This window comes from Fundulus heteroclitus, chromosome 16 (genome assembly GCF_011125445.2).
Source record: "Fundulus heteroclitus isolate FHET01 chromosome 16, MU-UCD_Fhet_4.1, whole genome shotgun sequence".
Lineage (NCBI taxonomy): Eukaryota > Metazoa > Chordata > Actinopteri > Cyprinodontiformes > Fundulidae > Fundulus > Fundulus heteroclitus.
The window spans coordinates 23,548,514-23,563,226 of NC_046376.1; the positions used below are offsets into that span (position 1 = coordinate 23,548,514).

The 14,713-nt window shown below is 44.3% G+C and overlaps 1 protein-coding gene across 2 annotated transcripts in view; it reads left to right on the forward strand.

Annotated features, from left to right (window-relative positions):
• Positions 1-14,713, forward strand: part of LOC105933014 (septin-9) — a 114,345-nt gene that overhangs the window by 21,920 nt on the left and 77,712 nt on the right. The window contains exon 1 of one of the 2 annotated variants that reach the window (XM_036148130.1): positions 7,150-7,251. The exons of the other annotated variant lie outside the window; for it this stretch is intronic. Within the exon in view, the coding sequence (XP_036004023.1) occupies positions 7,230-7,251 (22 nt within the window). The 5' untranslated portion in view covers positions 7,150-7,229. Of the gene's footprint in view, positions 1-7,149; positions 7,252-14,713 lie in introns of those variants that run through there. 2 annotated transcript variants of the gene reach the window in all.

A 14,713-nucleotide genomic window follows, 5' to 3' on the forward strand; every position in this document is an offset into this window, starting at 1 on the left:
TATTCGACATAAAACATCTCCAACTCCCCAAATACAAATAAATTCATTCAGGTCTGACACCATTTTGTAATAAGAAAATTCAGTCCTGAGACGTGCCGCCACCAAACCTCTAAACATAAGCCCAGCATCTGCAGAACCTGCCCCCTTCATTTTATTCCTCCTGCTCAACCAAATGCTCATTTTAGCCTGACCCAACAAAAAATTAACCAAGCAGATCTTTCCCCTTTGTGCTGCCAAGTACCTGGGTCCAAAAATAAATAACTCACTGTTAAAACTAATTCCTAGAGCTCCCACCCACTGCTTTAAAAGTGAAAATAGGGGACCTATTCTGGGACATCCTATCCACAGGTGTTCTAACGTCTCCTCAGCCTGACAGAACGCGCACTGACTCCCTGCCCTGTGATCGATACGTGCCACGTGTCTGTTAGTGGCCACGGCCCCGTGCACAATCCTCCACTGGAGATCCGCACTGCGTTTCTCCAGGGGAGCCTTGTACAGGGACCTCCAGCTGCCCCTGGGAGACGAACCTGGTGCCAACATACCCGACCACCTCGAATCTCTGACCCCTGCCAGCATTGCTCTGTTCAGGACTTTTACAGATACCTCACATAGGCTCTTCTTTGGTGCTTCCGAAAAGTTCCACAGTTCTGGCTTTTTAAAAGACAGCAGGAGCCCATCTGCTTCCTCCTGCTCCTCCACTGCAGCACTAATGGACAGCTCTGGAAAACCCTCCAGATGCTCTTCAGCCTCTAGTGCCCTCCTGAAGGATCCGGGAAGTCCACTTATCACCTCCTGCACCAATCTGTCCATGAGGCGTAAAGACTTGGTCCCTGTGTCCTCACATATATTCACAGCAGTCTTCCACTGACCGTCTGCCCTCAGTCCTTCCAGCTTCGTCAGCCCCGCTGCTGTGAACATCTTCTGGATACTCACAGAGGCCAGAATTCTGCTCCTTATTGCCGGGCTATGGAACAAAGGTTCATCACCTACCATCCCATACACCTTAGAGCAGTTCCTTTTACTTTTTAAAACTGTTCTCCAGTCACCCAACACTGACTGATAAAAACTGGAGGTTTGAGTGATATCCATTCCCTCTAGGTCCAATAGAAAAAGATGCCTGTCGTACTGCAGGTTTCCAACTCTTTGCAGCAGCAGGGATGCCGTTTGAGTCCAGGGCTGCTGCGTTCTGTACAGATATCTCTGTGCTGTCTGGAGCCGAATCGCAGTTATGCGGCTCCTGAGGTCAATCAGCTCCTGACCCCCTTCCGCCACAGGTAAAAACAGCACAGCTGATCGAATCCAGTGGTAACCATCCCATAAAAAGTCCACCAGTGCCTTCTGTATCTGTTTCAGTATTTTGTCCGGAGGAACAAGAACGGTTGCCCGATGCCAGAGCATGGATGCAGCTAGACTGTTGACAACCAAAGTCCTTCCCCTGTATGACAACTGGGGCTGGACCAATGTCCATCTAGACAATCGGGCACCTATTTTCTCACCTATGCCCTCCCAGTTCTTTAACTGAAAGTTCTCATTTCCTAGATATACACCTAGCACCTTCATACCTTCTGTGCTCCACTGCAGCCCGGCCGGTAAGGTCGGCCTCTCTTTATTTCTCCACTCTCCCAGTAAAAGACCCCCACACTTCGACCAGTTAACCTTTGCTGAAGAAGCTTGCTCGTATAGTTTTAGTTTTTGTTCCAGAGTCCTAACATCATTTTTGCATCCTATAAAAACTGTTACATCGTCAGCATATGCTGACAACCTAACCGAAACATTTGTTTTTTCTGCTAATTTTAAACCTGATATATTTTTCCTGAGCTGATGCAATAAGGGCTCAATAGCCAAAGTATATAGCATCCCAGAAAGAGGACATCCCTGCCTGATCCCTCTCTGTACAGAAACCGGTCTGCTGAGTCCCCCTCCTACCTTCAATAATACAGTGACCCTTGAATACAACAACTCAATACATGAAATAAAAAAATTACCAAAACCAAATGCTTTAAGTGTTTTAAACAAGTATTTATGATCAACTCTATCAAATGCCTTTTCTTGATCCAGAGAAAGCAAACCTATATCTAATTCCTGGAATTTTGACAGATCTATGATGTCTCTGAGTAAAAACAAATTGTCCATTATTGTCCTGTCAGGGACACAGTACGTCTGGCTGTCGTCCACAATTGAGTCCATATATTTTTTAAGTCTATTCGCCAGTACTTTGGCCAGAATTTTATAGTCGGTGCAAAGAAGTGAGACTGGCCGCCAGTTCTGTAGAAGTCCCAAGTCTCCTTTCTTTGGCAGTAAAGTCAGTACTGCAATTCTATAGCTCGTCGGTAACGTCCCAGAGTCCAAACATCCTTCGAAAACGTCCATCAGGTCCTTTCCAATAGCTTTCCAAAATGTCTTATAAAATTCTGCTGGAAGTCCATCGACACCAGGCGCCCGACCACAGCTGAGCTGGCTCACCGCTGTAGACAGCTCCTGAAACTGCACCCTGGACTCCAGGAAGGCTGCCGACGCCTCCCCTAAACGAGGGAGTCCCTCTAGTATCTCCTCCACACGACCTGGGTCACACTCATCCGCTCTAAACAAGCTGCTGTAAAAGTCTATGGCCAGCCTCCTCATCTCAGACGGGTCACTGGTCACCGACACATTGGACCTCTTAAGGTGCATAATCTGGTTATGTTGCCTGACCTTTCTTTCCAGCTTAAAAAAGAATCTAGTAGGTGAATCTATGTCTTTAATAGATAGGATTCTAGATTTTATTAAAGCTCCTTTAGCTTTTTCATGTAAAAACCTGCTTAATGATTCCCTCTTCTTCTCCCAAGTCTTATTATTATCATTATTTCTGTCCACCCCATTAGTTATACCCTCTTCCAATACATGAAGTTCCCTTTCCAATAACTCAACCTGATCCCTTTCTATTGCCTCTGTGTGTGATGTGTATTGCTGACAAAAAATTTTAATCTGTGTCTTCCCCACCTCCCACCATTGACCTATGCTTTTAAATTCTGACTTTCTGCTTTTCCACTGACCCCAGAAATCAGTGAAAGACTGACAGAAATTCTTATCATGGATTAGTCTTATATTAAAGTGCCAATAAGGAGATCTTCGAGGAGGCACCATTAAAGAAAAATCAAAAGTTATTAAGTGATGGTCTGAAAAACCAACTGGTGATATCATGGCTGCAGTTAGCCTATTGCTGCATGTGTTACTGACATACATCCTGTCTAATCTAGCTGCACTAACCCGGCCCTCTGTGACTTTCACCCAGGTATACTGTCTGGTATTTGGATGGAGTGTCCTCCAAACATCTACCAGACTGTTCTCTTTAATTATTTTTGTTAAAAAAGAGGCTGATAATGAGTTGGGCTCTCTCCCATTCCTGTCCACTGAATGATTAGTAGTGCAGTTCCAGTCTCCTCCCACCACTACAACTGAGCTGCTACTGAACTGTTTTAAAGTTTCATTAAGTTTTTGTAAGAGGCTAATCCGGCTACCAGCAGAGGTGTAAGCATACACATTGACAAACACAAAAGGTGTTTCTCTTATTGTAGCCTGCACCACCTGTATACGCCCCGGTTCTATCTCAGATACTGTTACCTGTGACAGAACAATGTGTTTTGCAAACAGAATGGCTACACCTGCACTCAGATTAGAGCCGTGGCTCGGGAACCACGACCCCCCCCAACCTAAGGCCCAATCTGTGTTGTCTGCTGGAGTGGAATGTGTTTCCTGTAGGAATAACACATCAATCTTTTTTCGAGTAGCTAGCTCAGATATTAAAGCCCTCTTATGTTTGTCCCTCCCTCCATTGATGTTTAAAGATCCTATTTTTAGACTCTCCATAGAGATATTGCAGAGAAAAAAAAGGGTAAAGATTGAACCCAGCATTAAACAGTAGGAAGAAAAATTCACCATGTGACTATTCATATTGGATCTTTCTCTTGGACTTTTTACCAGTTTTTCCTCTCTGAGCCTTCCTAAGGATTGCCAGATGTTTATTTAGACGGTAGCGCCTCTTTTCATCTAGGAGGTCATTGCTAACCAGCCTCTTTAATATACTTACTGATTTAATAAATTTATCTGTGTCCTCAAAGTAGTCACTGACTTTCACTGATTTGTTAAATGTTTCATCCAGAAACTCATTAATTTCCTCTAAAGAATAGAGGTCAATCCTTCTGCCCACCACTTCACTGATGGATGCTGTGTCTGACTCAGTTTCATATTCCATGTCGTCTCCACATGAAGTCTGACTACAGACTTCCCCCTGTCCTGTCCCACTGGTGCTAGCTCTGTCCTCAGTGCTCTCTACCTGTATCTCAGTTACACTTTCTGCAGCCTCCTGCTGCTTCTCCACCTCAATCGGTTCAATTATCTCCGTTTCAATATTACATTCCGCCACCTTAGCCTCCACAACGGCCACAGAGTTCCCAGCTACAGAAACGGGACTCAAGACCACGGGGCGTGTGACCACCGGGTCCCTGGCTACGGGCATCTGGTTCGCCGCCTCCGGACCCTCCGCGGTCGGCGCGGGCTCCGCCGCGGGCTCCGCCACAGAGACTGCACATGCTTCAGTTTGTGGTCTTTGCAGCCCAAACTAACGGTCCGGAACCCGCTCGCCATTTTGCCGAACCTACGGAGCTCGTTCTCCAGAAGGGCATTCGGGATGAACGGCGGAACACCGGATACGGTGATCCGCGTAGACGGCACAGCCAGCGGGCTAACCTGCACCAAAGAGTCCCGGATAATTACTCCGGACTCAATCAGCTGGTGAACGGTGGACTCATCCTTTAAAAAAACAACAACCGCCTTATTCATGCGCGAAGCATGAGACAATTTACCGTAACCTACCTGCTCTCCTACAGCCAACAACACCTCCTCCACAGAGGCTTCCGGAGGGACAATCCGGACCCCCTGCCTGATGGACGGAGCAGGCGTCTCGGAGGACGCCATGCCTCCTCACACCCACCTGTCTAACCAAACACTTACTTACCTAACACTCACATGAAAAAAACAAATTACTCTTACCTGATTTACCTGCTTTAGTGCATTCAGAACAGTTGGAAAGTTGTTTGAAACCGAAATACACAAGAGAAAGAATCACCATTTGAAACTAGCGCCACTCTCACGTCCACGTCTACTACCTACGATCACACACCGGAAACGGAAATGGATAGATAGATAGATAGATAGATAGATAGATAGATAGATAGATAGATAGATAGATAGATAGATAGATAGATAGATAGATAGATAGATAGATAGATAGATAGATAGATAGAGCGGGTTAATTTCAAATGCCTCAGTCAATTCACTGCTCACTTTTAAATTTAGCTACAAACGTGATCACTGTACAAACACAGTACATCATGATTTCATTGTCCTTTAAGGCTATTTGAAAATGTGTTATTATCTTTGCTTGAATAGTTCTATATTTCTTTGTGTAATTCTTTGCATGCTAATTTCTTGTTTTAACTTGTATCAACAATCAAGAATCTTTTAATGTCACCATGTTTTACCATGGTGACATTACGTTTGAGGCAGACACTGGCTTAGGATGCACACAAATAACATGACACACACACACACACACACACACACACACACACACACACACACACGCACACACACACACACACACACACACACCAGACTTAGTATTTACAGTTTTTACCACACATGTAGCCCATAAATGCTCTTTGTCTAATATGATTGTCTGAAAAGTGTTCTGTGAATAAAGTCTGACTGATGGATTCATTGGAGGGAAAGGAGAGCATCACACTTGTTGACACCTCCATAAAGTTTTTATTTGCAGTATCTTCATATATTCATATTCATGCCTCTTGTTATTACTCCCATTTTGTCACGTTACGCCCGCAAACTTCAATTTGTTTTGATTAGATATATTTGGGACAGACCAACACATAGAAATACATAATAAAAAAAGCAAAAGGGATACTTGATGTTCTATTTTTTTTTCCTTTTATTTTAAACATGTTACTTTTTTACTTCAGTTCATCTGGGTATAAAAAGCAATTTACTTTTTTATTCCTTAAGTCACCAAATAAATAAGTAAAGTCCACCTCTTTGTCATTTCATAGCTCTATAAATACAGCTGTTCGGACATTTATCAGCACTAAACCAGCCATGTTCTCTAAATGTCAGCTGGCTGTCTTAAAGTGAAGTTTTATTGTCCATAAAAATGCCAAGAAAACTAAACTGCCAACACAATTCCACCATTACTATGTAGCCAAAAGCAGGTCAGTGGGTTGGTGGGGGGTTGCGCAACACAGCGGACTGACATGTCGGAGTGTGTTTGAGCTCTCTATCAGAGCTCAGACGTTTGCCACGCCACCTCTGAGCCCCGGCCCAGCGTGAGGGACGCGCCAACAGCCAGAGGTCATCTCAGTTTCCTGAACGCACATTTCAGAGAGAAGGGCCGACGTTTGACCACAGTTCAAATCTCTCACGCTCCTTTCGCTCTTTGCTTCTTTCATCCTCGCTGGGAATACTAGACTTGCTTTCTCCCCCCCTGTGTTGACTCTTCAAACATTTCTGGGAAGTTTTTCTGTTTTAGTCATTATTTTGGAATTTCTTTTTTTGTTGTTTTTTCATGTCACTCTAGTATTATTTCAGCAGGCTATCATCTTCCACGGGCAGAGCTGTTGTCCGTCACGTTCTGAGCAAACTCAGACATGCTTTTGGACTCGTCGGGATTACAGTTAGCGTCAAATGAGTCCAACGCGAGGAACTGAGGAGTTTTCTTGTCCTGCAGGTTATTTTCGCCCAACAAGAGCCTGCTCATGTCACATGGCAGAGCTAATGGCTTCTATTTTCAACGTACAATGCAGCTTCAGTCTTGTGGAGGGATTTTTTATATATATATATATATAAATAGAGGAAAGAGAAAGAGAAGGCTGCAAATGCAACATATGATCAGCACATGTAGGGGGTGGGGGGGTCGTAATTCTGAATTCATTAGCAGGTAGAGAAACAAAAGCCAGGCGATGGAAAGAGAACCGAGAGCCTGAAGGGAAAGAGAGAGTGAGGAGAGGAGGAAGAGGAACCCAGCGAGGGAAGGCGAGAGGGAGCGATTGACTAGAGGAGGGAAGTCTAAAAAAAAAGTTGGGAGGGAAAGAGAGAGAGTGTGTGTGTGTGAGAGAGAGAGAGAGAGAGGGGGGAGTGAAAGAGCAGACTCTACATGTGGCTGTGGAGGGAGCGATCCCGTCATGGAGGGGGACAAATTTTCAGGTAAGACAAACTCTAGAAGCTCTCAGCTGAGAGGAGCTCAAACTTCTCCCCACAGCGTAGGTCGGTCTGCTCCTTTCCTGCGACCGGGACACTTTTCTGCTGCCGTCTGTTTTTTTTTTTTTCCCCCTCTGTGGTATTTTCCACTTGCTCATTCTGGCCTGTTTGCTGCTGACTGCATGTTTTTTGGGGGGGGGTTTAGGAGCTGGGAGCTCTGCAGAGCATTTGCAGCCACTGTGGGGCTGTCAGACTTGCCACCCTTTTCTGTCTCTTTGCTTTTTATTTACATTTGACATCTTCCTTTGTGGCTCACTTACAGTCATTTTTGTTTCTTTTCTAGTCACGTGTTGTCTCGCCTTTTATTTAGACTTTAGAAAATTCAACTCTGCTGAAGTAACACGAAACATCCAGATCTTTCTGCTTCTCTCTCTCACTCTTCCTTGGTGTGAAAACAGGAAAGCGCTCCGTTTTTAAACAGTACTACTCTTGTCCCATGTGGCTTTTTAACCCACTTTGGCCTTTAGTCAGACTCTCCTTCGGGTTGGGGGTGGGGGGGGGGGGCACAGACTCTTAAAGAAGCAAATGAAAGCTCTGACTTTGAACTAAACCCTCTCAGTAATATGTGCCAGCGCGTACGTGTGCCTATACGTGTTGTTTGTTGTGCGTTGTGCTGAAGTCATCAGGGAGGTTGTGCGTGTGACCTAACAGCTGGCGGCACCTTCAGCTTTATGTGAAACGTGTCCCCCCTTATTTCCAGGTACCGGCTACTTCCTCCAAGGGGTCTGCAGCAAGTCATTACAGCTTTATGTGCGCTTCCCCCAGGCTTTGGCTCTTTTCCGATCCATTGCTGTTTTTATTTTTTCCCACACCTAATCGACATAGTTTGCAAGCATGGTGATGTCTTTGCGTTGGTATGTGTGCACGCATTTAAGTTTAGGCCAATGTATTCTGTAGCTATTCGATCACTTAAAAAAATAAAACAGCGTTTTGGTTAATTTATAATAAGCGTCTTTGATCTGCAGGCGGCACAAGTCTTTTTGACACAGGTCGGCCATGTTCTTCCCCTCTATTTCTCCGGTACCCTGTAATTTCTCTTGTTTGCTTGGAAAAGCATGGCAAGCCGTGTTTTTTTTTTTTTTTTTACTTGGTTTCAAGCTGTAATTTTATGGCCAGAGGTCAAGGCTGTTCCTTCAGTCCCTTTGCTGTTTAAATGGGGTTGCCCGGGCAACCAAAGCAGACAAAACACCAAGGGTACAGCTAGAGCATCAGGAATCTGCTGCGTAAGTGATGGATGTCACCGATGGATGTCTGTGGGAACATTTTGCCATGATTTCAGGGGACGTGGACAGGCAGGGCGACAGCAGGCAGAGCGGTATAGGAGTTAAGGAGGAGGGGATGCAGAGCTCAACAACAGGTGGTGCAATCCTGGACACGTTGCCATGAGGAAGCATCTCTGCACCTCTGATATTTAACACCCAGCCTTGACACCTTTCGTCTATGTCGTCCACGTGAAGCGTTCCACGGTGTTATTTCGGAAGATCTGTCTATTATGCAACAGCTCCATGGGTGACAGACGACTGACACAAACACCCCTCCGTGTATTCATGGTAACCTGCTCTTTTGGAGAAACATTCAGCTTCAAATACATGCGCTGCTTTGAGCAGCGGGCGAAACAATGACTGCTTTCATCCTGTACCGCATCATCTGCTGCCTTCCACACGATTCAATCTGATCAGTTCATTGCCCGTTTGTCAATAATGGATTTTCTTTCCTCAATAATATGGATAAATTGGTATTATTTCTCTTGTTCAGTCAGTTATACTTGTCATTTATAACAAAGGGCATCTTTTAATGACTTTTTTTTTTTTACCCTGCCATGTCTCTAAAGTCCACAGCCTTATTACCTTTTACCTCCACAACCTTTAACAGCGTGTTATAAATCATCTACTTATGTGCACATACTTACGGTCCAGCAAAGTGTGAGAGAAATGGTTTCTGTTTTCTTTTTTTAAATTAAAACTCTGTAATGTGTGGCATGTATTTGTATTCAGACCCCCGCTCACCCGAGTTAATGTTTTGTTGAGCAACTTTTCCCCACAGTTTCCCCATTTACTTCTTTCTCAAATTTGAATAAGCTTGGTTAATAGGATTTAAGTGTGGACTTTGATTGGACCATTTTCACGCGTCTGTATGCTTTGATCTAAACCCCTCGGTTGTAGCTCTGACTGTAGAAGAAATCTTTTACTGCCTTTAAGAGGGTTCTTCCTGGATTACCAATTATTTAGCTCCTCTCATCTCCCCAATGACCATCTTCCCTGTCCCTGCTGAAGAAAGGCAACCCACAGCATGATGCTGCCTCCTCAGTCTTTTGTCCTGAGGATGGTGTGGTCAGGATTTTGGTTTTGTCTGAGCCACAAAGCCTCCTTCCACAAAGCTGCCTCGTCCCTTACATGGCTTCGGGTAAACGCATTCCGTTCATTTATGGCTTTTCTTGACACTTTTTCATAAAAGTAACTATGAACATATTCTTATATTTAAGCAATAGATGTGTGCACCTCCTCCAGAGTTACCATGGGCCTCTTCACTGCTTCTCAGATTAATGCTCCCCTAGCTTGTTCTAACAGTTTCGGTAGAGAGCCATGTCTTAGTAGTTCTCTTTCCATTTAAGGATGATGAACAGTTCTTTGTTAGATGCTCAGAGACTGGGATGTTGCTTTATAACGCAACCCTGCTTTAAACTACTCCACAACGTCATCTCCGACCTATCTGCTGTCTTTCTTGGTCTTCATGACGCTGTCTGTTCAACAATGTTCTGCTGGATTTATGCTAAATTACATGCAGGTGGACACTTTCTGCTGCTTAGGTGATTGAAGGTGATCTGGTTGCTGTGGATTTTATTTTCCGGGTATCAAAGTAAAGAGGACATATGCAAAAAGTTTTAAAACCAGGTGTCATTTTTCTTCTACGTCACAAATGTGCACTGCCATCACTGAGATGCTCTACATTAAATGAGTGATGGTCAAAGGGGTGGGAAGCCATCTGTAATTCAGAGTAGAGTTTGAACTTTAATCTAATAGTTTCTGTTAACCAAGAGCTTTAAACCAGGACATTAAAGCAGGTATTACAAACGTTGACTATATTCAGTTTATTGTAAGAGGCTGTTTTTTTTAGAATAGAACAGAATGGAAACATCTAACAGTGGGGAAATTCAGGAATAATGAAAGGCAGATAGAAATATGCATATACACACAAAGGTAAAACAATCTATTTGAAAATAGTATAAAAGATATCACAGTAAGAACAGATTTACGAAACAACAACAAAATGCTGTAAAGTTATTAAAACAGCATTCTCAGCATAAAAAAGAGACTATTTACAAGAAATAAAAAAAAAAACTGCACAAACAGCAAGGTTGAAAAACCTTTATTGAGTTGGTCGGGGCGACAAATGAATAACAAATAAACAATAATCTTTGGTGTATGCAGCATTTGGATTTTCTATGAAACTCGATAATCAGACCATTTCTCACCACTTCTGGTCTGCTCTTTAAGAAAAAAAGCTGTTTTTAGCTCTGTGTTTGTTGTCGCATGTCTTATTTTTATCTGTACGTGTGTCATTGGTACCTCTCTCTAAACATCAGCCTCGGCTAAAATCGATTCTCCTGATACCAATCAGTTATTTTCCTTCCCCTCCGTGTCCACGCCGGCCTGCGTGGCCTCATGTTCTTTTTCCAGCATGAATCAGCGGCAATTGTGTTTTTCAGTGGAAAAAAAAAACTCAGCAGGAACCGCAGTGAGTGTGAACAGACCACGGAGGGGCTGATGTGTCTAGTTAGTTTCCAGTCTCAACTGGGGTCAGCTGACGACCACTTCATATATATGACACAGCCCCAGTCAGTCATGGTAATGACCGTCAGAGCAGCTGCAAAGTTATGCAAATTAACCATGAGAGGAGTCTTTTTTTTATTGCTATGTGATATTTTATTCCTCCAGCAGGTGGAGGTGCTGAGTTGAGCAAGTCAACTTTATCTCCTGTTGCTCTATGCAAAACATCCCCTTTCACCTGAAACCCTTTGAGACAGAGCAGTAAGAGTTGTTTTCCGGTCTCATGCATGTGCATTTGAAGATTGTGTCCACATTGGAGGCTTACATATTGTTTTGTTTTTTTTGTGTGTGTTTTTTGGGTCAATATTAGATTCAGGATGAATAGACCAGTGCGCATCTGCTTTGGCAAGAACAAGGGAAGACAACAAAAAATGTTGGCTTCATAATTTTAGCCAGAGCTGTTACCCGTGAGAGAAATGGGGGGGGGGGGGAAGAGGATGGTGGGAGAGAGTCAGGCCAACTGGGATTCATCTCTGGTCATGGACAGCTGTGCTCAGTATTCCACCCCAGCCCACGCCTCAGATGCACCCGTGCAGGGCTGCAGCATGTGTGTGCGTGTGCCACAGACCTGCGAGTAAAACAACGGAGCAAAGGGAAAAAAAAAAAAAAAAGAAAAGCCGTTGAATGATACGCCATTGTGTCTGTGTGTGTGTGTCTGTGTGTTTGTGTGTGTCTGTGCGCACGTAGGGCAGTTTCCAACAGGTGTTCCCATTCGATAAAGCCTGGCTGGTTGCTGATGTTTAACATTTGGTTTGGAGCAGCTGCTGTCTTCACAGCTGTGGCTGTGCTCAAGTTGAAGCTACTTGGCCATATTGGTTCTGAAAGGGGGGGGGGGGGGGGGGGGGGGGGCGGTATGCATGTGGATGTTTCTGCAGCATTTAGAACCGTTGCAATTTAGTAGATAAATCCCTCCCCGTATAATGTCTGTGTAACATAACAGTTTTTTTTTTTGTTTTTTTCATATCAGACTGCTGCAGATCCTCACTGTGGGGATATCTCTGCGGTTTATTCCCACACTCAGCCGCACACTGCTGCTCTGAATTAAAAGCGAGATATTTCTCTTCTGGGGCTTAAACTGGCTCCTTCTCTCATTAGTCATGCTCGCTCATCTGTGTGTGTTTCTCACACAGCGTTCACATATTCCTTCTTTAATAGGTTTCTATTAAAGACACGGGGGGTTCGGCGTCGCCTCACATTTCCCCCCTCTCTCTAAACGCACCTTCTTTTTCCTCCTTGAACCTGGGGAGACACATGGACACCTGCCTTTTATGGGGGTTACCATGCAAACTGAAATAATAGCAAGGCCAAATCCAATTTATACATGCGTCTGAATATGAGCTCACTCACCGCCATCCAGAGTTCTTACCGAATCCAGATGGGAGCCCGCTTGGCGAAGAATGACTTACGGGTGAGTTTTTCCGCTCCGAGGCCAACAAAGCTTTTTGTTGTTTTTGGATGAACGCAGCAGGAAGCTGGAGTTTCCTCTGTTGCTGGTGCTGCCTACGTTGAGAATCCCAACCACTGTCTGAGAGGGAGACGCTGTTAAATGAAACTCACATGACTAGAAAACTGAGAATAATGCTTTCAGAAAGAGCTCTTGTGACGTAGTTAATAATTACTATCACAAGACAAAAAAAAACCCCCATCCAGTTATAGGATTGTCCGCTTTAGTGTTTTAAAACCTTTAGCGTTGACATTCATCCTTGTGTTGGGCTAAAGCTCTCTCTTAATAACTCATTTTGTTCACTGTTTTTTATAAAGAAAGTGACATTTATATAGAGTACCTTGCTTATGTCTTGATACCCTTTTTACTTTTCACATTTTGTCATGTTACAGCCACATTTCTAGATGTATTTTATTAAGTTTTTACATTATGGTGAAAGAAAACTGATAGATGGGTTTCTTCCCTTTTTTTTCTTTTTTTACAAATATGAAAGTATGATCTGTATTTTTATCCGGCAAACCTCGGTAAATAATTTATAGAATGAACGTTTTCCTCATTCTTCTTTCCAAAGTAGCTCCAGCTCGATCAGATTGGATGAAGAGATTCTCTGTATCTCAATTTTCAAGCCTTGCCACATATTTTATTCAGCTAATGACTTTGACTAGGCCATTGTAGGCCAAAACGTTTGGCTGTGGTCTGATCTGATGAGAGCGCCTTCTTCCACATTTTTCTGTTCCCTATGTGGCAAACTAACGGGATATCGTGTGGCTTTCCTTCAACAATGTCACAAGTGCACGCTGCCTATCCTTCTGTCCGTTCCTCCATCTATTTTCCATACCCGCTTTTCCTTGTAAGGACGCGAAGGAGTTGGTGTCGGCCTCCAGCGGTCACTGGGCGAGAGGCAGGGCACACCCTGGACATGTCGGCAGTCGTTCACGGGGCGACACAGAGACATACAGGACAAACATTTATAGTAATCAGCTGACCTAACAGTCATGTTTTTGTAATGTGGGAGGAAGCCTGGAGTACCTGGAGAGAACCCATGCATGCAAATGGAGAACATGCAAACTCCATAGAGAAAGGTCCTGGGTCCAGGACTTTCTTGTTGCAAGTCAACATTGCTACCAAAGGTTCCACTATGCAGTCCTGTGTGCTGCCGAGTGCACTGCATAAATGCACATTTATTTCAGATGATTATTTGCCAAGGAACTTGAATAGAGCATGCATCTTTCTTCTTGCACTTCACAGTAAGGTGCTATTCTCTTTGGTCTCTCACATAAAATACAATAGAAATTGAAAGTGCAACGTGGCAAAATGCGAAACACAGCATGGATAACTCTGCGTCTGTATTTTCAAAAAGAAAACAGCCATTCCAGCTTGCAGGACGTCTGATTAATGACACACACAAGGACTCCTGGGGAGGTGACCACCTTGAAACAAGGCACTTGGACCCGCTCCTGTTTTTGATTTCTTCGCCTTTTACTCTTGTTTATGTCTCTGGAGATCGACTGTTGACGTTTTGTAATTTGTTGCCCCGGCATTGCCCTAACAACTGCCACACTGGCCTGGCATCCATTTTTAGAAGTTCTCCTCTTCTCCGCCAACCCCCGACTCTCATTTTTCACCTCCTGGAAGGCCGAGGGCCGCTCTGGGGTGGCGGTAGCTCTCTGGGTTACATTAAGCGGCGGGCGGCTGTCTCTGTCTCTCTTCATCTGTACGCCGCTGTGCAACTTGACACCGGCAGCTGCCTACTTGAAGACGTTATAAAACAATATACCTTCACCATTACTAAACCAATTTAGGAACAAATTGAAGAGTTTGATTTAATAGCGCAAATTTCGAGGCACGTGCGGGCTGGTAATGTCGCACACGTTCACGTCGTGGCATGAATGCAATGCGTGCATGCCGCGATATGAATGAAGCCCCTTTCCGGGTGAAAAACATCCCCGTCCTCCCCCAGTGTGACAGTTGTTAGAGAAGATTGGATTAGCACTCTGCGGGCCTGCTGGGGCTTGCAGGGATATGTAGCAGAGATAGATCAAGATAGATGCACCGGTGCGCACATCTCCTGGTGTATTTGAGGTGCCAAACTGGGTTTGCTTTGATGTGGTTTTACAGCTCAGTTTGGAATCCACAC